The sequence below is a fragment of the Mycetomoellerius zeteki genome, unplaced genomic scaffold, assembly GCF_001594055.1.
Source record: "Mycetomoellerius zeteki isolate Tzet28-1 unplaced genomic scaffold, Tzet1.0 scaffold72, whole genome shotgun sequence".
Classification (NCBI taxonomy): domain Eukaryota; kingdom Metazoa; phylum Arthropoda; class Insecta; order Hymenoptera; family Formicidae; genus Mycetomoellerius; species Mycetomoellerius zeteki.
The window spans coordinates 884,376-910,312 of NW_017257742.1; the positions used below are offsets into that span (position 1 = coordinate 884,376).

Here is a 25,937-nt window from a genome sequence, read left to right on the forward strand (position 1 = left end):
GTAGAACATTTAACTTTGAAATTGCAATACGAGCCAGTGCACGTTGAATATTTTCATCTCCTGTCATCAATATGCATTTTGTAAGGTTGTTCAATTAAATAATTTAAAAATCAAGAGAAAAATAGAAACATTATTTTTTCTAACTTTTTAATCATATATCACAATTATACCTTCTGTTATAACATTATGTGTATATATATATATAAATACATATATATATTATAAACTTTATATAATTCTCCATTGTGAATTTATTATTTCAAAAATTATTTTCAATTTGTAATTATGCAGCACACATATAATGTGAAATTTTATTAATATTATATATTTTATTAATATTAATAAAGTGTATTTCGTGAAACTTTTGGAAGTCTTAAATGCAAAAGATAAATTCGTTAACAAAGCATTGTAAAAAAAACTAAAGCTTACCTCATGATCACGATAATAAGGGTCGCGGAGTTTTTCTGGCACTCGATTGTTGTATGCCTTCGATAGGAGCCATTTTACGGAGGCACGTTGTTTGGCCTGAAACAAAAAAGAGAGAATAGGAAATATAGAAGGAAATACATTTAAATATCGGTTCTTTTCATCTTAATTTTTTAAATCAAGCATTAAAAAAATTTTTTCATTTAAAAAAGTCTCTAACGAGCTTGATAATTAAATCGATTTTCTAATTAAATTTGTGCGATTTTGAATGCAAATTTTATTGTAGTCGTAGCAAGTCATTCTATGTATGTTGTCTATGCGCGAAGCACCACCAGCGCGAATGAACGATGTGTGGGGACAGATGTATGCAAGTCGCCGTGGAAGCAAGCCACGCGACAGTCTGTGGAATGAGAAAGAAAGTTGTTCGTTTTAATAAAGATTATTCAAGAGTTCTAGTTCAGTGCATATCTCTCCAGTAACTGTGTGGATATATTCAATTATTTATATTAAAATTCCCGAAACAAAGTTTTTGTTTCTTATTTTCTTCAATAGGTATCAAAATACCGTATATTTTATGTAATAACACTATAAATACATTTGTTAATAATATTTAAAAAGCCACTTAATTTTTTAAATTGAGCATTGAAAAAAAATTTAACTTTCAGAAAATCTTAAACAAAGTTGAAAACAATTCTTTTTCAACTTCACGTATAATTTCAATATTAAAATCTTTTTTGTAAATTCTGAACGATTTGGAAATAGCGTCACTTGGAACAGAAGCGTCAAGAAAAAAGTTTAATGGTTAATGGTAAGTTTAATATAAGTTAATTTTGAAAGTGAAGTTTTTAAGCTTTAAAGATTCTTTTGCAAATTGCTATATGATTTTTTGCAAAGTGATGTAAATTTATTAAATATTCCCTTATGTCTGCAATTCGAAATGGATCTAATTCTGTTGAGAAATGTATTCATAAATTATAATTGACTATCAGTTATCGATTACGATCGTGGCTCTTCACCCTATTCTCGCTTCCATTCGCACCCGTGCCTTTCACCTAATAGTAAGATAAGCCTCTTCACGAGCCACTCGAGTCGGTTCTCGACATCCCGGATTGTAAGCTGAGGAAGTACAGAGCGTCTTATCGAGTATCCTACTTTTTTAGAAGAAAAAAAAATCATTCAATCTAGAAGAATTCCTATTGCATGAATTCTACATTTATTTAAGATATCAATTATCGAAAAGATTTCAGCTCAAGCCTTAATTAAATAAATTAGCGTAAAAGCTTATTTTAAAATTTATATTAATACCTTCTTAGATGGATCATAAATTTTTATTTAAAAAATGTTTATTATATGAGTCTATTTTCACCACAGTCTTCACGAATTCGTGATATCGCAAATGCTAATTTAATTATGTTCACTGAGAATAGTAGATTCTTCAGTTAAAGATCATTAATGTTGAAAGATCCACAATCTATATATTCTAGATTAAATCTTTGATATGGACTCTTGATATAGATTCTTAAATATGCATTTCTCATTATTTCTATAGCTTGTATTAAGTTCAAAACATCTATGAGTACTTTCCATTTGGTGACACAAATGTTGTTTAATCTCTATTGTTTCTCTAAATATCAAGAAACAGAGAATGATGTTTGTATCGACTTGTGTCACTAAATGGAAAGCATTCTCTATCTTAATTCTTCTAATGTATAAATCTCCTTCCTCTTTCTCGTTCTCTTTAATTACTAGAGATTTATGTTGTTCCACAAAACGAGATTCTCTCCGACAACAAATCATTAGAGCAAGAAATTACTAGTGTCACACTGTAATTGGGCGAAGTTAAAGTTCTAAGTTCCTATCATTTGTATTTATAAACATGGAATGCATCGAGTTGCCGCATTATTTCGCTCAGACATGAAAAGTGTGCCGTATATATCATTGTGAAATTTAAGTAATTCTTTATCTCACGTGTTTTCAGATTTCACATTGATTTCGTTGGTCTCCTTGGCTCGACTTATCTCGCGTGTTTTATACTTGTCATAATATACGCTTGGATGAGAAGGAAAGTCAAAAATGGCATTAATATTCTCGGCACCAGGAAGACTTTTAGAACTTTCACGTTGCATCAGCTTCGAACTTGAAATTTTACACGAATTTTATCTTTTCTGTTCAAGACAGATTTTCAAATTGCAATTTACAACAATAAATTAAAATCGTAAAAAAAAATATTCACTTAAAAATTTTCTGTCGGATATCTGTTTGATCGATGTGACTTCTGTCTTGTCGCATATATAAGTTTCTTTAAAAGGGTACTTCATCCAGAGACAAGTGTCGAAAATAGAAGTCAAAGTCAACGCGGTCGTGCCACGGGTCGTGACGTGTTCCTCGCGAGTTTCTAAATTCCTCGCGAAGAATTTTCTTAGGAGGCGGGCGGCAGCTTGGCACGAAATTGCACGCCTAATCAATTTGTCGAGTGGCACCGAACGGGAACGGAAGGAGGAAGGAAGAGAAGCGAAACCTGGAGGGCTAGGGAGGATGGGAGTGGTCGTCGTATGAGGTCATGCCGCGTGTTACGAAGATTAAAGTGGCCTCCTGTAAAAAACGCTCCGCTGCGGTAATCATTCACCATGGCCAGATTGATAACGTCGACAACGGCGAACTTTGAGGATCATTTAAGTTTTATCGTCGCAAAATGATTCCCTACAGTTTTTGCTTGTTTCAATTCTCTGTCTTGTACACAGAACAGACGATTTTTCATATCTTCTTAAAGAATATATTTCTAATTAATTTTATTGTTTGACGCGGAAATAAATAAAAAAAGTTCTAAAATGACCTTTCGCAGATTAGAGAAAAAGAGACGGCGGAAAATAGCAGGAAAATAAAGATATTAAAAAATCAATAATGAACGATATAAAACGATATAACTGCAAATGTCAGCAAAATATCTGTTCTTTATTAACTAGTTCTCGTAATATAGGATTATAGTTGATAATTTTATATATAATTCTTTTGAGGTTCCCAGGTGTTTTTTTCAAGAAATCACAATTTGCGGGTTATCTTCATAGGTATTTTCCATTTAGTGATACCAGTTGACACAAACATCATTCTATCTTGGTATTCAATCAGTAACAAAGACACTTCTATCGACTTCTGTCATCAAATAGAAAGTACTCCATGTCTTGATATATCGTTAAATGTCAACGTTTCGTGAGCATTACAGTTTACTTCGTCGTATCAGGTTGCGAGAAGCAGCTTGATACTAAGTTTTAAATATAATTGTTGAAACACACTTTTATTGCGTCTATCTGAAAATAAATGACGCGAAAAAAGTTCGCTACACAGTGACGATATTTTTCCACCGCGCAGGAAACTTGAACGACTTTATTACTGAAGTTCATCAGGCTATTGCAGCTCGCAACCAAATGACACGCTGTACCGATGATCTGCTTTAATAAAAACGTGGCAAGTTACCATACTCGGGGCATCGATTATCGATTGCTACCTGGGTAACAATGTTATCTTAGCACGTATATTATCTATAGTCCATATGGGAGCGGTTCGTTGCCATGTACCTACAATAACAGTCCCGGAAAATGTTTAACTATCAATCAATTTCCATGTGCAATGTACGAAATTTCTGACGTCAGTCGCGCTGAAAAGATACACCGACTTCGGCTAGAGTTCCCCGAACCGTGAAATTGAAATAAGGAAAAGATTGCTATGATTTTATATATCCAGCTAGAGCGAGGACGATGAAGGATGCGAATCTAAGCACAAATGTGATTTCTACGTATCTCGGTAAATTTCGATAAGACAGCTTCACTTTTACAAATATGCAAATAAAAAAAATAGAAGCAACATTTATTTTAAAAATATAGAAAAAGTAATAATAGACAAGCAAAATTATACATGAAAATAAAATAACATCTGAAAAAGCTTCCTTGAAATTTAAGAGGTTTGTTATTTTTTTAACACTTGTTATCTTTTTATGTCGAGTTTTTCAACACAATATTTTTGTTTCTTATGAAATGAATTTAAAAAATATATATACTTTATCCTTCGCAAAAATAAAAAAAAGGATTTCTTGTTTATTTCACTGCGAATATAAGAAGTTATTTAATGGAATCTTTCAATCTTTTTGTTTCATAATCCTGTCAAATTATACTCGGTTGATTAATCGAATGAAATAGTGAACCGTGTAATCCCTTCTAGATCAACGCCACAAAGATTATTCCGTTCTTCGTTTATCTCCGCAATTATTCGATCGTTCGATTGAATCGCAGTATATAATTACATGCTATTAACATGTCTTCCATCGAGTATTACGAGCGTAAATTGTGAAGAGAGAAAGAGATCGGCTCGAAATCGATCGTCGTGATCGGCAAGTCCTCTAATAGCAAAATCGCAATACTCAACATTTCCCGTTTATTTAAATTTAAATTACTTCTTGTTATGTGTAACGGTTCAATGTTGCACGTAATGCAAATGTACGGTGTCTTACAAAACTATTTCAGTTGATGTAGATTTTCCAAAAAAATTAGTTTCAGTTAATGTACACTGTTAAATCTATAGTGCCAATTTAATTTAAGTCGCCACTGTTCCTACTTAAAATATCGTTATTTTATATTATATAAAACAATAGAGTTAAACAATTTGAAAGTTCAAAATGGATTAAATTTGACACTGTATAGTGTCAAATTGACGCTATAGATTTAACAGCGTAGATTCTCCAAAAAATTAGTTTCATCTAAATTTCCGTGACTCAAAACTATTAACATCGAGAGAGAAAGAGAGAGAGAGATATCCTCATTAATAATGGGTCAACTCCAGATTGCTCGAAAGGTCCTAAGTACTCGAAGTGCTGCCTCTTCAGGAGTCACCCTGTATATGCTTCGCCTATGTAAACTAGCACACGTGTCTGGTAGGAACCGACTCATCGAAGCAACGCACGCACGCACGTGCGCGTACATGACGTTTACGTTTGTCTATAAAAAGAAGCTGTGTCATCGCTAACAACTGGTTGCGATGACACGACACGGAATACTGCGCTACGTACACAACTGACGATTCGGATTCGATCGGTCCGATTAACTGTAGAGGGAGAAGACGACGGTCTCGGATCGGTGATCCACGATCATCAGCCGCGTCATCGATCTTTATTAGCTCGTTCGAGATCCACCGGTACTCCATTGCTATCATTGTTTCAGAACAAAAACGCGAGTAAGACATCCGCGGAAACGTCGGTTTTCATTTATATAAATGACTTACGTTGCAAAGCTTCCCTGAGGTATTTAAATCGCTAACCAGAGAGAAATTGCAGACGGAATTACTCAAAAATAATTTTCATGTCAGACTTATACAACAATGTTACATTTTCATTATGCTATCTGTTCATTGAATTTATCAATTTAATGAAACTAAAAAATTTATATTTTCTTCTGACTGCAAAATTTAATTAATTTAGCAAGACATGAATAAAATGGTAGCAATTATTTTTAATTGCCGATGTTCGTCCGATAATACGGCATAAAGTAGATGTAAAAGTTAGATGTATGGAATAAAAATAGAACAATTACTTTTGAAAGAAGAGCGAGAACAGTAAAAACGATACTGCTGATCGAGAAGTAATCGTCGTGCAGAGATAATGCACAGTCTAATAATCAGGCAGCAGGAAGTTTAAGCTTTGTTGGCTAAGTATTTCAGTATGTATCCGCTCGTTAGCAAGTCAGTCTTGAATCATCTATCGTGCTCGCAGCCTACCTTTTAAGGATTAATTGCTTTTACGTGACACGCAAATTACATGTTATAGCATAATTTATAGACAAATCATAAATGTTATATAGAAAGTTTCTATGAACATTTCTATGTTTATACAGATATATTCTAACAATTAATTAAGAACATTTCTCACATTTCTTACCAGAAGTGAAGCAACGAACTTGGAAGTAACATGAGTTTTTTTTACGCAAATAATATTTTTTATATCGAGTTACAAGTTGCATTAAACTCTTTTTGTTTCCAAATTTTGACGTAAAATTTATACAATTAAAGATTTATTATGATACATCTGAAATATAATATTAATAAGATCTTTTTCTCTCGCATACCGCAATAAACAAATTAAATTATGCAACATACGCTCCGAGTAAAAAAGTTTTATCGTTTATAATACCTGTGACTTGACTTAATGCAATCGTCAAAGAAACACGATGTGAAATCCGTGGTAGAAGTTCTCAATATGGATTTCGGCCATGGGCATTGCCCACGCGACGTCGCACACCCGAGAAAAATACGCATCTCGCCGCAGTTGGACGTGAGAAATGCAAAGTAGGCGAATACAGTCGCACGAGAGATAAGAATCCAAGAAAATACGAAATGATAATCCGTACAATATATCACAAACCTCTATGTGACAACAAAGCTACTCGCTAAGCGAAATATACAAAACATGGTCTCTTTTATAACACCCAGCTTGCTTAACTTTTTAATTAAATAAGAATATTTCGCGAAAAAAGATTCAAGTCTGTCACAAACCAACATGATAGAATCAATAGTGTCACACACTTTTAAACTATTCTTCTTCTCGGACATCAATTTCGCGTATATTTTTTTAAATTGATGTTTTTTTCTAATTCAAGGCAACGAGAAGACGGAGTTTCCGCGAAAGATGTAAAAAAAAACGCGTGGGATTGAAAACAATTCATAAATTCTCTCACATGGATTCTTTCGTCCTCGTTATTTCCGGAAACAGAAACGTTCAGTGCGTGATTGCAATAAGCGTTTAAAGCTCCAATCGAACTCGCCAGTCATGATTGTGTTCGCCGCTGCAGTTTAGATGCAGCCACCTGCAGCGGTCTTTTTTTCGATGTATTTCTCGGCTGCGTACAATCCCGTGAAATTTATCGGACTATTTGCGAGGCACGTGAACGCATACTTAGGCGCGGTTTAGGTCAGGCTATAAGGCTAGTCGAAGCGAACACAGTGAAAGACGATAGAGCCCGGCGGCGTCGCGTTTCGCGATTAGAACCAATGGCGTAACCGTCGATCACGCTGAAGAAAATCCAACATAATATTGTAGGAAAAGTTAATACAATGTAATTCGTAGATTGTACTCTCTAAAACTTTTAGAGTGAATTGTCACTGGAAATCTCTTTAAAGTCTTTAAAGTGAGATTTTACTCCAAAGAATTTAAAGAGTAAAGTAACAACATATAATATTGTTTTAATTTTAAATGATAAATTTGACAGAAAAAATCGTTGAATGAAAGATCGTCAAACTTTGATTCGCTAAAATTAGAAATTGTATCAATCGTAGTTACACGTATCAATTTAAAACTCATCATGCAACATGCATAAGAAAAGTATAGCGGGTCTTGATATAATGAAATGTCCATTACGATCTTGCATATAATTTTGATTTTCGAAAGTTGCACATTAATAGAAAATAAAAATCAAATTTTTTTTATTAAATAAAAGTTAAATTGTGGTATTGTAAATAATAGAATAACTTTCTGTAATCTTACATTTAAAAAATTTTTTTCTTAAATTCATCGAAAATCGGGAAATTAAAAGTTTCGAAGCATTTTATGAAAAATTTCGAAGAACATCGTGTTAATATGAAAACATCTATTATAACGCAGATTTTTCTTTACACAAAAAAGTGACACGCACTTTCTAGGCAGGAATGACTTCCACCCAGTTCGCCTGCAGCTACAAGTAGGTTTATACAGTAGAACATAAAGTGGTAGTGCCTAGACAACTAGATGGATGCAGAGCTATTACGAGAGCCCACGGATCTCTCTCGGCCTCCATCTTTAGAGGTCGCCTGTTCGAAGTAAGCATGATCTCTTCGACTATCTCATCGGAAATTCCCTGAAGGTACATCTTGAACTTCTCGCATCGTTCAAAGCGAAGAAAAATTTGAGGACAAATAGGGGGAGAAACTACAATTGCAAAGTAGTAATACTTACAAAAAACTGTCTGTCCTTATGTTCCTTTTTCTGTGTGCATATATTTTTTTCTGTCAATATATTTAATATATGATCTTTTTTATCTTTTTTCTCATATAATTGGTTATATTTCAATATATTCATCTATTTAAATAAGCTCTTTCCAAATTTCTAAATTATATAGATTAATATGGATTATAAATATAGATATAATCACGGTTGGAAAAATTATTAAATATTCTTCAGTGAAGACAATCATTTTATTTTTGCGAACGGTTAACAGCGAAAAGATAAGATAATAAAAAATTAAGAATAAAAAAGTTAAGGAGAGCACCCTATCTCCCTCTTTATTCATGTACTCACGATTTATTTCCGACTTGCATTGCATTGATCCTATCGAGACTGCAGACAACTCGAGACGTCTTTCGCTGACGCATAATTCTTTCAGGAAACATCTGTCGAGTGGAGTATTAAATGGAAATTGCAACTCGTATAAAATTGGATAACGGAAAAAGATGCTTCTGATTCTGTGATACGATTTTAATAAAAAAAAAATATTATGTCAAAGTAAAAAAAAATTAACATAAAGGCTAATTTTTTTCATTTTTATATAAGTGTTCCCCTTAATATTTCAAAAATAATGTAAATAAGTGTAAACAAGTTTTTTAAAATACATTATTCATTATAAATTATATTTGTTAATTATATCTGTATAAATCTCATAATTTGAGCTAAATTTTAAGAGTTTAAAAATAACATAGCATTCAAAGAAACATACATTTATTACTATCAAGTATAAACTTTACGACTTTAAATTCTTTTATCCGATCAGTAGACAGAGAAAAAGACGTCTGCAAGAGACTGGCGTCGACCGATCCAGACAAAAAAGGATATCCGCGAATTGTTTGTATATGCGTTCACGACTTTCGTAGTTACGAATTTACCGAGAAACATTAGAAAGAGAGGCAAAGAAATATAGGATTGAACTGCTGCGCCGGATGTGCTCCTTGCAAAGTGCTCGTTGGAATCAAACAAACTATTTCCAAGTTCTTGTCACAGCTGCACTTTCTTTCACGCAGAACTTCAAGCCAAAGTAAATCTCACGTTTGGTCTTAGGTCATCCGCAAAAATGTGTAAAAAAATGAAAGAATAATATCTAAAATCTGAATTTGATCACTGTTTGCCAAAACGAAAATTTACGTTTTATTATAAAATTATTTAGTAATCAGAAAAGAGAGAGAGAGAGAGAAAGAGAGAATTAAAATATATCAGAATAAAATATATGACTTCAGAAAAAAATTATTATACATTTTATTATTTTATTATAATAAATAATAAAATATTTTTTACGTAATTTATTTAGGACAAAGTTTTTGTATTAAACAGAAAGTGTTTAAATATTAACATAATTAAACTATATCCGTTTCAATTTATTCATTAAGTGTTACTCCAATAAATATGTAAGCTATGTTTTAATTTAAATACACAGTAGTATTTTAATAAACTACAATAGAGAAAGTTATGCTTCAATATACGAGTACATAGCTCTTCAAATCTAAGCAATCTATTTACATTGTTTTCATGCGAATTGAATTTGTACTTATAAATACTATTCTGTACAAAATTCTCTCGATGAAAACGGTTCATGGTGTGCAATAATATGTTCATTTGTTAATTTACGATCATGTTTGGTATCCAAAAGAGTTTATTCATCTATCACACATAGAACTTTACGAAACTGTTCTGGCTTCGCCAACACATAATGTCGAGTCGGGAAGATGTTATCGATTTTTCAATAGTATCGTTGGGAATTCGTTCGGCCAAGCCGTTCGTGTCTCATGAAGAATAGAACAGACATTCAAAATGAAACATATCATTGATACAATATAAGTATATCACACAAGCGACGTCAGACTTCATTTTCATGGATAAAGAAATCAACGTTTACATACAACTATAAATAAAAATTCAAAATACTTTATTGTTAATTATGGACATTACACTGCAATGTCACACAATATTGCAAATTACACTTTTAATTATTTGATAAAATTAATTTTTGCAATTTTTTGCGCTATTTTCTCATAAAATTTCTAAAGATTACCTGTATAAAGTATTTTTGATGTTTCTTTAGTCCTCAATTAACATAAGTATTTTACTGAAAGTATCTTTTTCCGTGCACAAAAGTTCTACAATCCCTCAAGACGGTCTTAAATATAAGAACGGACAATGAATCTTAATAATAGCTTTCACTGAAAGAAGCAATGAAAGCTATTTTATCACAGATGTGCGGTAAGATTTAAAGGCCATAGTCGTCGAATTTTTCTGGTATCTAGATATTGGATATATGTCTACTCGATTGAAAGAGGCGGTGGTCTCACTCTTTATCTTCCCCGATGCGAGTTCTTAGTTCTCTTCGCATGCTGGGATAAATTATCGGCGGATCAAACCTCGTGAGAGCTCGACGAGAAATCGAACGCTGCAGACAATCATGCGAAAGCTGATAAGGCTAACCTGGAGGAATGGAGCTCCATCATTAGGAGGGAAGAAACCGGAGAGTTTCTAGGATGGGAAATGCTTTTAGATATGTGAAAATAATATATGGGAAGAATAAAATTCAATTAGGGAAATCGATTTTCACATTATTCCGATAATTTAGCTGAAAGATTGATTCTTCAGCTAAATCGGCAAAATAATTATGCTGGAAACTAAAAAATGATAGACAATGCTGCAAACAATTTTAATATTCTTGTAACCAGTTCAAATTTTCAACAAAATTATTTTGATAATCCAAGAGAATTATTTTCAGACAGTAAAATTTTAAATACTTTGCATGTATTAACTCTTAAAAAGATCGATACTTCTCTTTAATCAGATCTATTTCATTCCAAAAAACAAACAATTATGATCGTTAAAAGACATTACATCGTCTAACATAATAGTTGTGCGATTTTGTAAATTGGATACTATATTGTTACGGTAATTCTAAAAATATAAATTAAACGATTTGCAACGCGCTTTCACTTCCTGCATGACCGCCATTCAAACAAGCCATCGACTATCAATGGTTCAATTGTTCATATAGGTGCGATAACTTGCTCTCATGGTCTGACCCATTTCCACCTGCGTCTGTCTATTATGAAAATGTGATTCCGCATCGAGTCCCAGCAACCATATCAATAAATTCCCACTAGCCATGCCGCGTTAATCGCATTGTAGTTCAATCACGTTTAGTGAAATCACGCTCCATTTTTCGAAGTTAATTAACACTCTCAAAGTAATGATAGGGAGTTTTTGCAATAACATGAATTCAGATACGGTGAACGCTAAAGTCACGTTATCTTTTTATTAATTAGTTGTTAAGAAAGAAGATAACCTGACCTTAGCATTTACCGTATCTGGATAAATGGGATTCCAAAAACTCCTTATTCGAAACATGATATACATTTCTCTTGCAACTTAATATAGCGTACAATTTGATTTATAAATAAATTGAGAAAAAATTAAAAGTAAAAATATCTATATATCTTATCGGCAAAATCGAAATAATTTAAATTTCGTGTATAAAAAAAATATCAAAAGTTTAAGTTAAAAACCATTAATATCTCCATTTCCACTCGACATTTCACAAATGTCGAAACTTATATTTATTGAGAAAATACATCACGAATTTCATGGACTTTCGACAAATAAGAAATAAATGTGACAAATGATCGGAATAGGAAACCCACTCTCATGCTAGCTCGCAGCAGCAGCTGCAGCGACACAGTTGAAGTAGAGTCGATGTTGGAAACGAAAAATGGAGTATGCGGCAACAGATATAAACAACCGTGGAGGTCAACTACAACACTGAGTCCTACACTGTAGACATGAAAAAAAATCGAGACAATATTTTATGAAATAGAAGAAAACAACTGTTGTAAAAGGAAACAATCGTTGTTTTAAATTTTCGTGCAGCTGACGTCGAATATTAATTATGTGTGTGAGTGCTAATAAAATTTTTACGAATATTGGATTAAAGAAGCAGTTTTTGAAAACATTCGATAAAAAATTCGAAATTAAAAAGAGCTACGCATCGTAGTTAACATTTTTGTTGAAATATCTAAAAATTTGGTTAGAAAAATTTAGTTAACATATCTGAAAATAATTTTGTTGAACCTTCAAAATAATTATATAACATAATAAGCAATATTGTAAAAAATTTGAACATTCTAGCAATCAGCTTAAGCGTTCTACATAATTATTTTGATAGTTTAGAAAAATAGAATATATTTTTAGGTCTGTTTTTAGCTAAATTTTTAGATACTTCAACAAAACTATTCTTTTCGTGTACTCTTTTTCTTTCCCCTTGTCACGTACGACGCTACTCAACCGCAACGCGGATACACGTTAAGCGTCCGTACAAATCGCTCTGTAAATCGTCTGGATAGGTAGATTGATAGTCGGCGAAATTCTCTCGAAATCCTCCCGGGGCGTTCTTCTGGGAATGGTAACGTGAGCACGTGAATACGTGACAGAGATGCCTCGAAGAAATGTGTACATCGCTATGTAAATACATAAAGAATAACAATATTCACCTCACGATGAACGATCGAAGTTAAACGGATCAAAGTCAACCATTTATCAATCAATGACGGCTCGAACGACGAGCATAATTCTCTTGGAACGTGAAAACCATGTGTCATAAACGCGCACATATTTGCAATATTAAAGCAGGTCAGTTTATATATGTTAGCTGATGTGACACAGAATCACGAGCTACGTTCGTGCATCGATCCATGCATTCATCGTGGTTATGTGCGTATTCCTAGCGTTATTGCGTAATATTCTTGGTTAAGATTAATTTTCATTATCAGCCTGATTGCACGCTATTACGTGGGACACTTGCGCAATTAAACATGATACCGCGATATTTTCGACATGTCTGAGTAAAAACTCGATAAACTATGACCTGTCGCCTGTTTTTCTACAACCTGTGTAATTATTATAAATTATTTTATTATTTTAAAAATTCTATCGATAAAAAATTTGTGGAAATTATTTCTCTTCTTGTTATACATACTTATATGAAAAAAATGATTTTGCTGAAGTGTCTAAACATTTAGATATAGATACAGAAAATAATTTTATTCTGAAAATAATTTTGTTCGACTATAAAAATAATTATTAGAACGCTAAAACTGGTTATTAAAATGTTTTGTTGTAAAAACTTTTTGCAGCATTATTCATCATGCTTGAGTTTCCTACATAATTATTTTGATAATCCAACAAAATTATTTTCAGATCTGTATATAGCTAAATTTTTAGATAATTCAACAAAATCGAGCTTTCCGTGTACAAAAGAGTCTCTCAAGTAAGAGTCATGACACCATTCTAAATACGGCGGACCAAACGCGTAAGATAGAATGAGATAGATATATGCATCTATCTTATTCTATCTTAGCATCGTCCTAAACATGGCGGAACAATCAAAAGTTACTTAAACAGTGTCCAATTTCTTACTTGAAGATCTCTCTAGTAAAATATTGACCATTATAGTTCTTTACAATAAGAAAGTTTGACTGACGACCTCTGGTCTAAGCGAATAACTCCAGCAAATTGCCAATGACTCTCTTGATCGAGGAAATCGCTTCGATAATATCATATATCCATTATCGACACTTTAATTCGATTATTTGCACGTGTTTAAAATTTGAAGTAGTACACATTTGTAATTTTGAAGTATTCAATATCTACACAGAAAAAAAAATTTTCTCTACCGCAGCTAATCTTAGTTTATTATAATATATTTGCTGCCGTAACTATAAATTTATAAACTACAGCGAAATGGTTTGCTGTTGCTGCTATAATATAAATATCATACCTGAGACATTAACTATAATACCTATATTTTAGCTGTTCATATTTTACACCTGCCATTTAGTTACCACATGCAGTTTTTAGTTACAACAGCTACATTTTTTTTCCGTGTACACATGAATGTATCCTCGAATTTTTCCCGAGAGGAGAAATCAAATTTGTAACATTTGCAATAAGATTGCTCAGAAAAGACGTATGAGTCGAATTTTAATCGTAAGTCGAGAAATAGATAGATGTCGAGCTTTTCTTATCGTCGATCGAACATAGACGCGGACGTCGGTAAAACGCGATTCGTAATTTGCATACAGGTCCCGTGTTGCTGCCAAAATCGATGGTTGAACAAGGTTGCCAAAAAATTGTCCTGCGGGTCACGTTAGCGTTCCTTTTATGTATATAAGCATGTACAACGTATTACCGAGGAGAAAGAAAATAACAGTGCAAATTGGAAGAAGCCATAGTTGGCTGTTGAATATTAATTATTCTCGACATTGCATTGTAGGATTTGTTCGATGTAATCGATGACAACAACAAACAGATTGAAACATCGTCGCGAGGGATTGTTTGATCATACCGCGTAATGCGATTTCTGCATTGTCTGTCGACGTGCAACAAGAGTTGTAGGTAAAATCGAAAATGTTGAAGGTAGATTTTTTTATATAAATTCGAGAAAAAAGTTGTTAGATAAATACATTAATGGCTGCGAAGTGTACACAATTAAAAATGAATCGTTCAATAAAATGTGTAGAACATATTGTCTAAAAGTGAATTAGTGTATTATTACTGATTACATCAATTATAAGTATAGTACTGAAGTCATCAGTGAATATTTACTGTTTTTCAATAATAATACACTGATTCACTTTAGAGGTTATGATTTTCTGCAGATTCAATCTGTAGAAATCATAACTTCTCAAAATGAATCGGTGTATTATTATTGAAAAACAGTAAATATTCGCTGATGTTACAGTTATAAGTGTAGTGCTAAAGTCAGTGATAATACACTGATTCACTTTTAGAGAATAAGAAAACTTCCTTTTATGTTTTATTCACACTCTGAGAGAACAGTTTTAAATATTTATAACTATAATCGAAAAATAAATAATTATGATTAAGAGCTTTATTTTTATAATTATTACTACTATAATGCAGTAATTAGTAATATTAATTTTTGTAGTTGCATGTACTAAAAAGATATATGGCTGTCTTCGAAAATGATTGTATAGAAATGATAATTGTTTTGGAACTAATCATATATTTTTATATATATAGAAATATAAACATAATCATTACTAACATTGTAACAATACCTAATAACTACAAAAATAGAGTTCCATAGTTTTACTATACAATTATAATCACAAATATTAAAAACTTTTCTGTAAGCGTAATTGATATTTAATAGTGAGAAAAAGAAAGAAAGTTAATACAATCTTCTGCCTTGAAATTCTTTGATACGGACTTCTGTTTCAAATTTAAATGTGTAAAATTTGAATCGCGGTGAAGCAGAATAGATGCAAGGATATGATCATTCCAACCTCTCCAAATTTGGAATGACGGAGTCTGTACACACACAAATACGTATCCGCGTTCCTGTAACGGTGCAACAAGCGAGCTCTTACCGAAAACAGTCGCGGTATCCAGATCATTCAGATCGAGAGGCCTTATCTCACACAAAGGTCCTTATCCGGTATTACTCCCGCATATCCATTACCTCCTCACACACCCTTTACCCGATCCGTTTCTGTAATTTCTCCTCGGAGCGAAACACCACGAGGAAAGACCGCGGAAGGACTGTCGGCTTCGCGCGGTGCTTCGGTTGCCTTCGGAGGAAGGCAAAGGAAAGAATCTCGCACTGTTTCGTATGTGGATCGCGGTCCACGCGCCGATGGCCACGTTAACCGCCTCGAGCTCGACCGACGTGTAACGTGCGGTCGCCGTGCACCGACGTTGCACAACTCAAGGAAACGCGCTCGAGGCGAACGGCCGGTGCATCAATACCTCATATTGGAATGCGCTTTTTGTATAGTTGTGAGCAATCAGTGGCCAAGGACGGATTACGGTACATTCTACTATATACACCAGATTATTGATACAAGAAATCATCTCTGACGAAACCGAAAAATCAATGTACAGATAGTATAACATATAAGAAAAATTATATAAAATGTAAAATACTGGAAATGGTAATTATGTAAAAAAAATCATGTAGGATGAATCGTTAATGTTAACAGGATTGTCACAAATTCATCGTCCTAAAATTCCATAACTTTTCCCTGAGTTCCAGACAAAATTTCATAATTTTCTCTGATGCTTTCAGTAATATTTTGAATTTTTTAATATTTTCATCCTGATTCGGATACTGTCAAATATTTTGTTGAGAGAGCAGTTTGACATGGCAATGTTACTATAATTAATATTGCTAACACTGCATTTAATTGCTCTGTAGTATTCCAAAACTACGTAGATATAATATATAGACAGGTATGCATATTAAACTACTTTAAAGCCAAGAATTTTTATTTTCCAAAAGATTCTACAAAAATCTCTGACTTCCCTGATTTCCCTGACTGTTTTCAATTTCCCTAATATTTTCCTCATTTCCCTGATTTCAAGTTTTGAGGCAACCCTAATTAATATATCAGAGCATTATATGAGAATTTATAGAATTGTTAAATGTACACTGAAAGAAAAATATAATTGTAGTTACCATGATATAATTTATAATCATATTTTCGGTGCCAACTATATATATTTTTTAAGAAGTATAAAAATAATTGTTATTACCAACATTAGAATAGTAATAACTATATAAATGTAGCTTCTAAATAATTATGATACTGTGCAATTATATGTAGTCATAAACACCAAACACTTTTCTCGGAGTGTAATGTTACATTACTTAATGTATGACCTTGGTGTGCATACGCGAAACAAAAGAGGGCTATTAGTTTAGACATACCTGGCAGCAGGTGACTCATTTTTTTCCTCTCTCGGCAAAGTATTATCGCATCGCGATATCACGCGGACTGTACGGTTGCTATCCTACTTGGGTTAACTGTACCGCAACGTACTTATATAATCATCATTTTCGTCCGTAATTAACGCAGCAAATTACGATGGACTTCGTTAAACGTGCGCGCGGGCACGTTGCATTAAAAATTTCCAGCTGATGATTTCCGCGCATCGACAGTCCGTTTTTTCTTAGCCTCGGCCACGCTCGCCGAGGAGAAAAATCACGGCGATCCAGTCCACGGACGATCATGCCTCGCACATCGTTAATCGTCGGATACTGATCGGCCTGAATTCCTCGTGATGGCCGATTTGGCCGTGGAAGACCGACTTAGAGAGCAGAGAAGTTACCGTTTCGACAGACCCATTCCCCAACGCGGAAAAGGCGGGCTTCGAGTCGCCACGGTCACGATCATTCTATCAGGATTAGCTGCACGGTGCGGCGAGTTTCTTACCTCGCCTGCACGGTGCGGTCTCGTCGATTTCATGCGTGGAAATAATTAACGAGCAATATGTAATTAACGGTATTACATAACTACATTCGTAGTTCATAACTATATTACGTAACCGTTCGTTCATCAGCAGTACATGCTTTGAAAGAATCTTAGACTATTGGAAGCGAAAACCGAGCGATGTGAAAGTAATATCGGATTAGTAGACAAAAAACTTTATTAATTTAAATAATGTAACAAAGAAAGGTTACAAAAAAGGGATTATTTAATTTATTAAGCCTTTTTACTTAATTTTAATTTATTAATTTAGCAAACCTCTCAAGTTTTAATGCAACATTATTGTGATGGTTGCTACAATCTGTACAATTAGTGTTATGTACTGTTAAATTCATAATGTCAAATTATACCCAATTTGAGTTACTTTTAATCATTTATATAGATCGCCACTGCTTCTACTCAAGATGTCATTAATTTAACTAAAACAATGGTTAAACAATTTAGAGAGAAATGTATTAAATTTTATTCAAATTTAGTATATTATTTACTAAGTGCATACGTTAATATGGATGTTGCTTGAAACCAAACAATTCAACCACAAAAATAGATTTATTTTGACACACATAGAAGTTAAAAGTAACAAAATGTTATTTAACTCAAGAGATTGGGGTGCCATTGCTCCTTTGATATCTAATAGTGTAAGATTATCAATTGTAAATAAAAAAACTTTGAACCTGCCTCTATCAATTACCATAAGGTAGAGGTTCATTTGCTGTATTTCAATTCATAGAACTTAGGCATAAGTTGCATAGTTATTATAGTTGCGGGGATTAATAATATAAAAATAAAGGATATAAAATTAAAATTGTAATAACATCGAAATTTTTGAATTTCATATTTAACGTTTGATTTAATTAAAAGATTTAATTCTGTGTGTGCTTTCCGTTTCTTAAAAGCCTATTATAACGTATACCTACTACTCTGCCAACGCAGACTTATAACGCTTAAGAGATTATCTCCAAACATAATAAGTTTCACTTTTACACCTGCGAATCTATTAATGAACAGCGACAGTAAGGGGCTCACCTTTCATCGTAAAAGTAGCATTTGATTCATGCGGCTAATTACGGAGGAGCATGGTAACTCTCATGAGAAACGCCTACACGTCTCGCAATAAGCAGAAGTAATTCCCAAGTCATCGTGGGTATCGCCGGTGATAAACTCATCCAACGATCATGACTGCGAGAGCGCATCTCGTTCCATGAAACTCGTTAAAGCCACTTTGCGTTTAGGCGCGAGATATCTCTCGCTCCGAACGTTGCTAAGTGTGAAAGTGATTATTCACACCGATCGTTGATACTCTCTGAAGCACAAACAATGACCAATGTCGGTATGAGCGTTCACTCGAATTTTTCGTTGCGCTCGTTGCGATCGAGGAAGATTGCGGTGTAAATTGAACGAGCTCGTATTCCGCATAACTACAATATACAAAGCGTTCGTGCGAAGATAATTGGAATTTTAAGTGCACGTCTACAAAAAACATGCGACTTCTGATACGCTCCATATATACTCGAAATGGAAGTTCTATTAAGTACTTATTGAATGAAGTGCGTACATATCGTAACATTTAATAGAAAAGACAAGGTAGTGATAAAAGGCGTGTCAAACATCATAATTTAACAGATTATTCGGCTGATTTATATTTTATAATTCTACATTTATAATATATAATTATAAAATCTGATTACATTTTATATAAATATAAAATATTTATAATATATTAACAAATATTAATATATTTATAATATACACTGTTAAATCTATAGTGTCAAATTTAATCTAACGTGAGTCGCCACTACTCCTACTAAATATATCGTTATTTTTTATCAAAACAATAGTTAAATTTGACACTATATCGTGTCAATTTGAAACTGTCTATAGTGTCAAATGTAACCATTGTTTTAGTATAAAATAACGATGATTGAGTAGGAGCAGTGGTGACTCATGTTAAGTTAAATTTGACACTATAAATTTAACTGTGCAGGTAATTATAAAATATTCGTTGATTGGAATATTGTCTATTTCTGCAAAATATTTGTTGATATTGTAAAATATTATATTCCACGCGTAACTCAATTTTATTTAAGAGCAAATAATTTTTAGATCAAATACAATTTTACAAATAATTAAATTTGTCGAGATTGAAAATAAAACCAAATTCAATGATCCAAGTAAATGAGATTTGAAAGTAATTCCGAGTAAACGATGGGTTATGTATTAGGGGGATAACGAGATACAGGATGCATGTGCAACAAAATTGCTCGGTGTCACTCGTAAAGGGAATGGGAGGCGTGTGCTCCAACTTTGCAACGAGGTCACCGGGAATACGATGTCACACACTGTGAAACCTCAATCCAACCAATTTTGTAATGTAATAATGGACTGAGAGACAAAATAAGTTACTCTGTGATTCAATTTAAGAAAGGTATTAATTGCAATAGTAATTAGCACCGTAAATATATACACTTTTGAGATAATTTATTTGAAAGTATTGTACACTCTATATTTAAGAAATATTTAAATAATAAATATTTAAATAAATAAAAGAAAAAAACAGGCAATCAAGCGCGGAAATTATCGCACAGAAAAATTTTTTTTAAACTAATACAAATATAAAAGCAATGATTACAACTTCGGCTCAAGTTTTGAACCTTCCTTAGATCATACGAATTATAATATAGTTGCTAAGTAATATCAGTAATTTATAATTTTCGCGGAAAACGAAAATCTGAGGAAAGCTCACAACGTGAGCCAAAACATATCATTGCTTCTTTTATAATTGTATTAAATTTACTATATTAGTCTTTTTAAAACTTTTTCTTTCTATGCAATAATTTCCGCTCTGACCCCCCCCCCCAATATGTCTTTATCTTTTATTTATTTGAATTGTCAGGAGTTCATTAATTTAAATGTGTAAATGGATCATCTATGTACGTACAATTTCAGAAACAGAGTTATCATTCGATGCAAATCGATACACACGGTGCACCTGTACGTCCATAAATCGTCGCGACCTTTAAGATCACAATCATAAAAACGCGCACCGATCACTGAAATAACTTTCTAAATCCGGTAATAAACCGTATAAAACACGCGGTATCTAATCACAACGGCGTTCCTCGAGATAAGACTTACGAGCCGGATGCCTTCTGAACGACACTTGAAACCGAAGGAGAGACACCGTGGTGAATCGTGAATTACAACGCTACCGTTAATGATAAAGCTTGTGGATGATTCTCAGTAATCGCGCCTATCAAGAGTCTATCTTACGGATAAATTAGATAAAATCGGCGTTACATCTCCAGTGGCGTCTACATAGACGACATGACGCATACACTTCTATGATAAGCGTAAAATGCGTTAATGGAGATCCGAGCCGAAACGCGTTCCGCGAAATGCGCAAACCGACTAAATTGGAGATGATGAAATTTCAAATCGAAGGCAATGCTATACACTTGTATTCCGCCGAGTATATCTCTCCGTTTGTTTATCGTGAAAACATCGACTTGAAATACTGAGCTATTCGAGTTTAGCATATATAATCGCGATATATATATTTTTAGTTACAAAAAAATTATCTCTTTTATAATATTAAAAAATATAAAGAATAAAATTACTTAAACCACTCGCGATTTCTTTATAGAATTCCATCGATTCTTATAGAAGTCCAAATTCTATAAAAAGATGTTTTTCTATCAATATTTTTATCTTAGATCATTTTTACAACTTAATTTAACTGTGCGAAGAAAAATCAGATTAATATTAAATTTGTCAGACTTTATAATATAAAAATTATCTACTTAAATCACAATTTACTTATTTGACTTTTAAGGAAGTCCGAATAAAATGTACAAAAATACGTTTTACTATCAGAGGTAGGGTATAACAATATTTAAAACAAAATCAACAATTAGTGCTAATGACAGTAATAGCGCGGCAATTTGAGAGTGAATTTATATGTTTATACTTAATTAACAAGTTGAACGTTTTGGTTATATTTTGAGTCATCCTCAGCAAATAATTCATTAAATTAATCTCACGTTCCTGAAACCAGGCAGAGTCATAACCCTTATACCATAATTAATACTCTACATTAACTGTGTCAATTTCAAGTGAGGACCAAGGTAAACAAGACAAATGGAAAGCATGTGATGTGCAATATTTAGTCTGCGGAGCTGTATTTAGACACTAACTGTAAATAAAAGATATGGATAGATTTTTATATGAATTAAGAGAATTTTTGTAAATTAAGTTCTTTCTTGGCTTGAAAGCTAAAGTAAATAAATTTTCTTTGCGTCTTACTATCAGAATTTATCTTATTATATATAATATATATATATATATAATTGTTAGATTATTTTTAAAACTTAGGCTGAGTTGTTCCACTTTTCAATAAATTTCAGCTTACTCGCTCTCTCGCTCCTGTCTTCTCTCTTTTTCTTTTATCCATTAGCTAAATTACCACATAGTTTATATGAAGGTGAAAAAACCGTCCCTTCATCTACTGTGCGAAGAAAAAGCAGATTGATGTTGAAGATCTCGATTTCTTTTGGATCTAACACATGTCACGCTCGAATTGCAATGAAGAATGTTTTCGCGGAATCGAAGAATCGTTAATGGAAGACCCGTTAACGAGGACCTCGTTCGAAACGATCGACTTCCCGTGTGCGAGCCGAGCAAGTCGCGTGTGTGCACCTGCGTTTCACGTCCGATTAACGTGTACGATCTGTAAACATGTACGACTTTCTACTTTCCTCCGCCAACAGGATTGTCGAACGACCGGCATACATCTCCGATTTCGCGATGTAACGCCGCAGCGTTGCAGCAATTCTTGATGTAACGATACCAAAGAAACAAGGCGGTTCGTTGGGCAAAAGTGACAGCGCTCCGATCGATGCTTTTGTGCCGATTAATCCTTTCAGTCTCAACACTATTCATGAAAACATTCGAACTCGCGTACAATAAAAGCAATTAAACGATATTCCCTTGAGTTACGTGAAAGAGCGCGATATACTCGAGGAAACTCGCGTTAAAAATTAGTTTTCTGAATACTATAGTAAATGACAAAGTTGATCGTTAATCTCTGGAATGTTATTCATATTTTTCTCACATTATTTTAGATAAAAATTCCCTCATAACATAATTAAGAATTTTTTTACACTTTTTTATGTCTATCTTATGCAAGTAGAGACTGTCTAATAAGTATTACAAAATAAGATTAGATGTTTTTCAGTAAAAATGATAAATTGTGGTAATGTATTTTACTGAAAAATGATGCCTCAATCAAAATTGAGGACGTTATTCCGTAACTCTTATTAGAGGATCTGTAGTTGCAAGATTAGAATGACTGAACTAATACTATTTTAATGTAAAAAAATGAACTTTCAATGTTAAATAATTTTGTTAAATATTATTTTAAACTATCAAAATCTTAATAACAAAAACCGTAATAAATTCAAAAAATGCATAGCTGAAAATTCATACACAATAGCATTCCAGGGTTAATAATTTTCATGTTATCATGTGAGAAGCGAAAAATCTTCACGCACAATATAATGCTTTTTTTTAGAGACGCGTGGGAAAGAAGACATTTAATTTAAGGAAAATTTAAAACTCACTGACTTCGACACAAAACATTTCATAGTCCCAAGAAGAAAGGATTACAGATGCTACTCATTGAGTAATTCCGGAAGGATGATCAGGATGTGGAAGGAAAGAAGAGTTGTGAGGCAAGTGAACGCACAACCGGAAATCCCAGCCGATCTTATCTACGATTCTCGTTCATCTATTTCTTTGTTGAAGGCAATGATCGTTTAAAGCGAGGACCGTCTGAGCATGTCCACTTCTTTGTTAATTGCGGAGAGTTTAACGACCCGAAAGCTACGGGCATTGCGATTTCAAGGCAACAGTATCGTAATATTGCTTCAATTTCTTCCTTTCTGATCCGGGCGAGAAAATTCATGGCTTAAAAATTGTGCAGCCTTCGATATTTTTCGATTATATCAGGATCAATAGATTGCCGATAAATCGTTGCCGTGAGATCCGTTGGTAATTAACTGTAAACATTCCGAAATAACCGCAAAACCAACTATTCTTAAATATAGATAGATAATGTAAAAATTATATGTAAATTGATGGAATGCTCAAAATACCCCAAGAAATTTTTAATTTTATAATTACATTTTTTACTATAGTATTATATACAGTAATTGTATTATATTACAATTAAATTTATATTAGTTATAGTCTCATGAGAAAGAAAAATGTAAAAATGATAAACTTTAAGACTTCTGAGCACCTCAACGATACTTTTTATTTTTTTCCAAAATAAGATTTAAAAAACTGAGGTGTTATAGTCACTCCATGATACACTTGGAGGTTGATTACCTATCTATGCCACTGAAGTTTCATTCGAAATGCTAATTCCTTTTAATTCTCGGGATGCTAAATAACTTTTTAACTTTTTAACTAATTGACTTTTGACTTTAATTATCAGTATATTCTTTTATAGGATTCCTGCACCAACACTTGACCTATTCTTTTAAAATACAATCAATCTCTCTCTCTCTCTCTCTTTCTATTTCAAGAATTACTATACTGTCACTACAGAAATATTCTGGCAAGTGCAGAAGCTTGTCATACTCTCCCAAATTACAGCCAATTTATATCTCTGTTTCAAGAGAATCACTTTACCAACGTTACACAGATATGCCTGGATACCCCTTAGGTATTTTTTGGGCCATTTTCCCGAAATATAATACAACAGAATTGTATCTCTTTCTCTCTTTCTGTCTCTATCTCTCATCCCATTCTCAACGACGTCCAATAAATATTCTCGTCGATGAGTCAATGACCTGAATTACCGCTCGGTGAAATGAAACTGCAGACACTGCAGTTCTTCCCGTCCGTGAATACGTGCGTGCAAGAGTAAACGCATGCGTGCGTGAGCGCTTACGATAAACGGCGTGTACGCCTCGCGCATATCATTATTATATACACGCCGTATATGTTTCTACATATTGTGCACCATAAAGATTTTTGTTATGCCCAGCGCACGACTTCCTCTCCTCGCGGGACGATAATTAACGCTCATCCAGCCGCGCGTTTGCTCGCTCCCGCTCGACGATGATAACGCAGATCACGAAAACGATCTCGACTCCCCATCGCGAGTATATCATTGTAAATCGTTTGTACATCATGAGTAACGTTACGCATGGGTACTTTTCGGAATTAATTCATGAGCCGATGGATGATCGAAAAGCCGGAAGGGACGAGAGAGAAGGGCGCTTTACCACCATTCACTTCGCGGTATAGCCTTCGCGTAGTTCTGTGCGCTATATTTACGCTTCAAAGAGCCGGTCCCGGCAGTCGTCGCCGACGACTACTCGCGCGTCGCGTAATTGTAGACCTCGCGTTTCCACGCGACGTATGGTATATTCGACGTCCGTTTGGACCACTTCCGCAATGTCCGCGACAATGGTCACGTATTGGCAAATATCTTCGAGCATCCATTAACCCTTCAGCTGCAGTGAATTCCGATAGAGGCGCATAATTGGAAAATTTGTATTAAGAGTTTAATGCATTGTCCCAAACGAGATATTCAAATTTTTTGTGTTAATTTAACACAAGATGAATATGTTACAAAGTAACATTATGTAACATACAAAAATTATGTAAAAAATTTAACATAAAGGATGTAACACTAACACAATTAAGCAAACTGGAAATATATATATATTTTTTTTTAATTAAAATTCGGTAAAATTCTCACATAGAGCATAATTTCAACATTTTCCAACTATTTTGTCAAGACATCTATGATAATGATCTACGAATTTGCTGAAGACGATTTGAAGAAAACCGAAACGTCCAAATAAGTTTGTATCGACGGTCATTGTACAATTTTAATATATTATGTGAATATTATTTGACTATTATATAAATTGCGCACCAATTCCCGCGCTGTTAACACTCTCATTGTCCGTACATTATATTATTGTTTTTAAATTTCCAGAGCCCGATTAGTATTTAAATTTTGAAATTAAAATTTATTATGGATTTAATTAACATGTTTTATACATTTATCTTAAAATTTATATTTTAAAATATATTATCTTATGTTATTTTACATACATTATTTTATATTTGTTCATAAATTGTGTTATCTTGATACTATAATAAGAAAT

The 25,937-nt window shown here is 33.3% G+C and overlaps 1 protein-coding gene across 8 annotated transcripts in view; it reads right to left on the bottom strand.

Moving 5' to 3' along the window:
* The window catches only part of Patronin (calmodulin-regulated spectrin-associated protein patronin), a 73,619-nt gene that overhangs the window by 23,882 nt on the left and 23,800 nt on the right, over positions 1–25,937 (bottom strand). For all 8 annotated transcript variants that reach the window (XM_018458296.1, XM_018458300.1, XM_018458302.1 and 5 more), the window contains one exon: positions 430–525. In XM_018458296.1, coding sequence (XP_018313798.1) covers positions 430–525 — 96 coding nt within the window. The remainder of the gene's footprint in view (positions 1–429; positions 526–25,937) is intronic.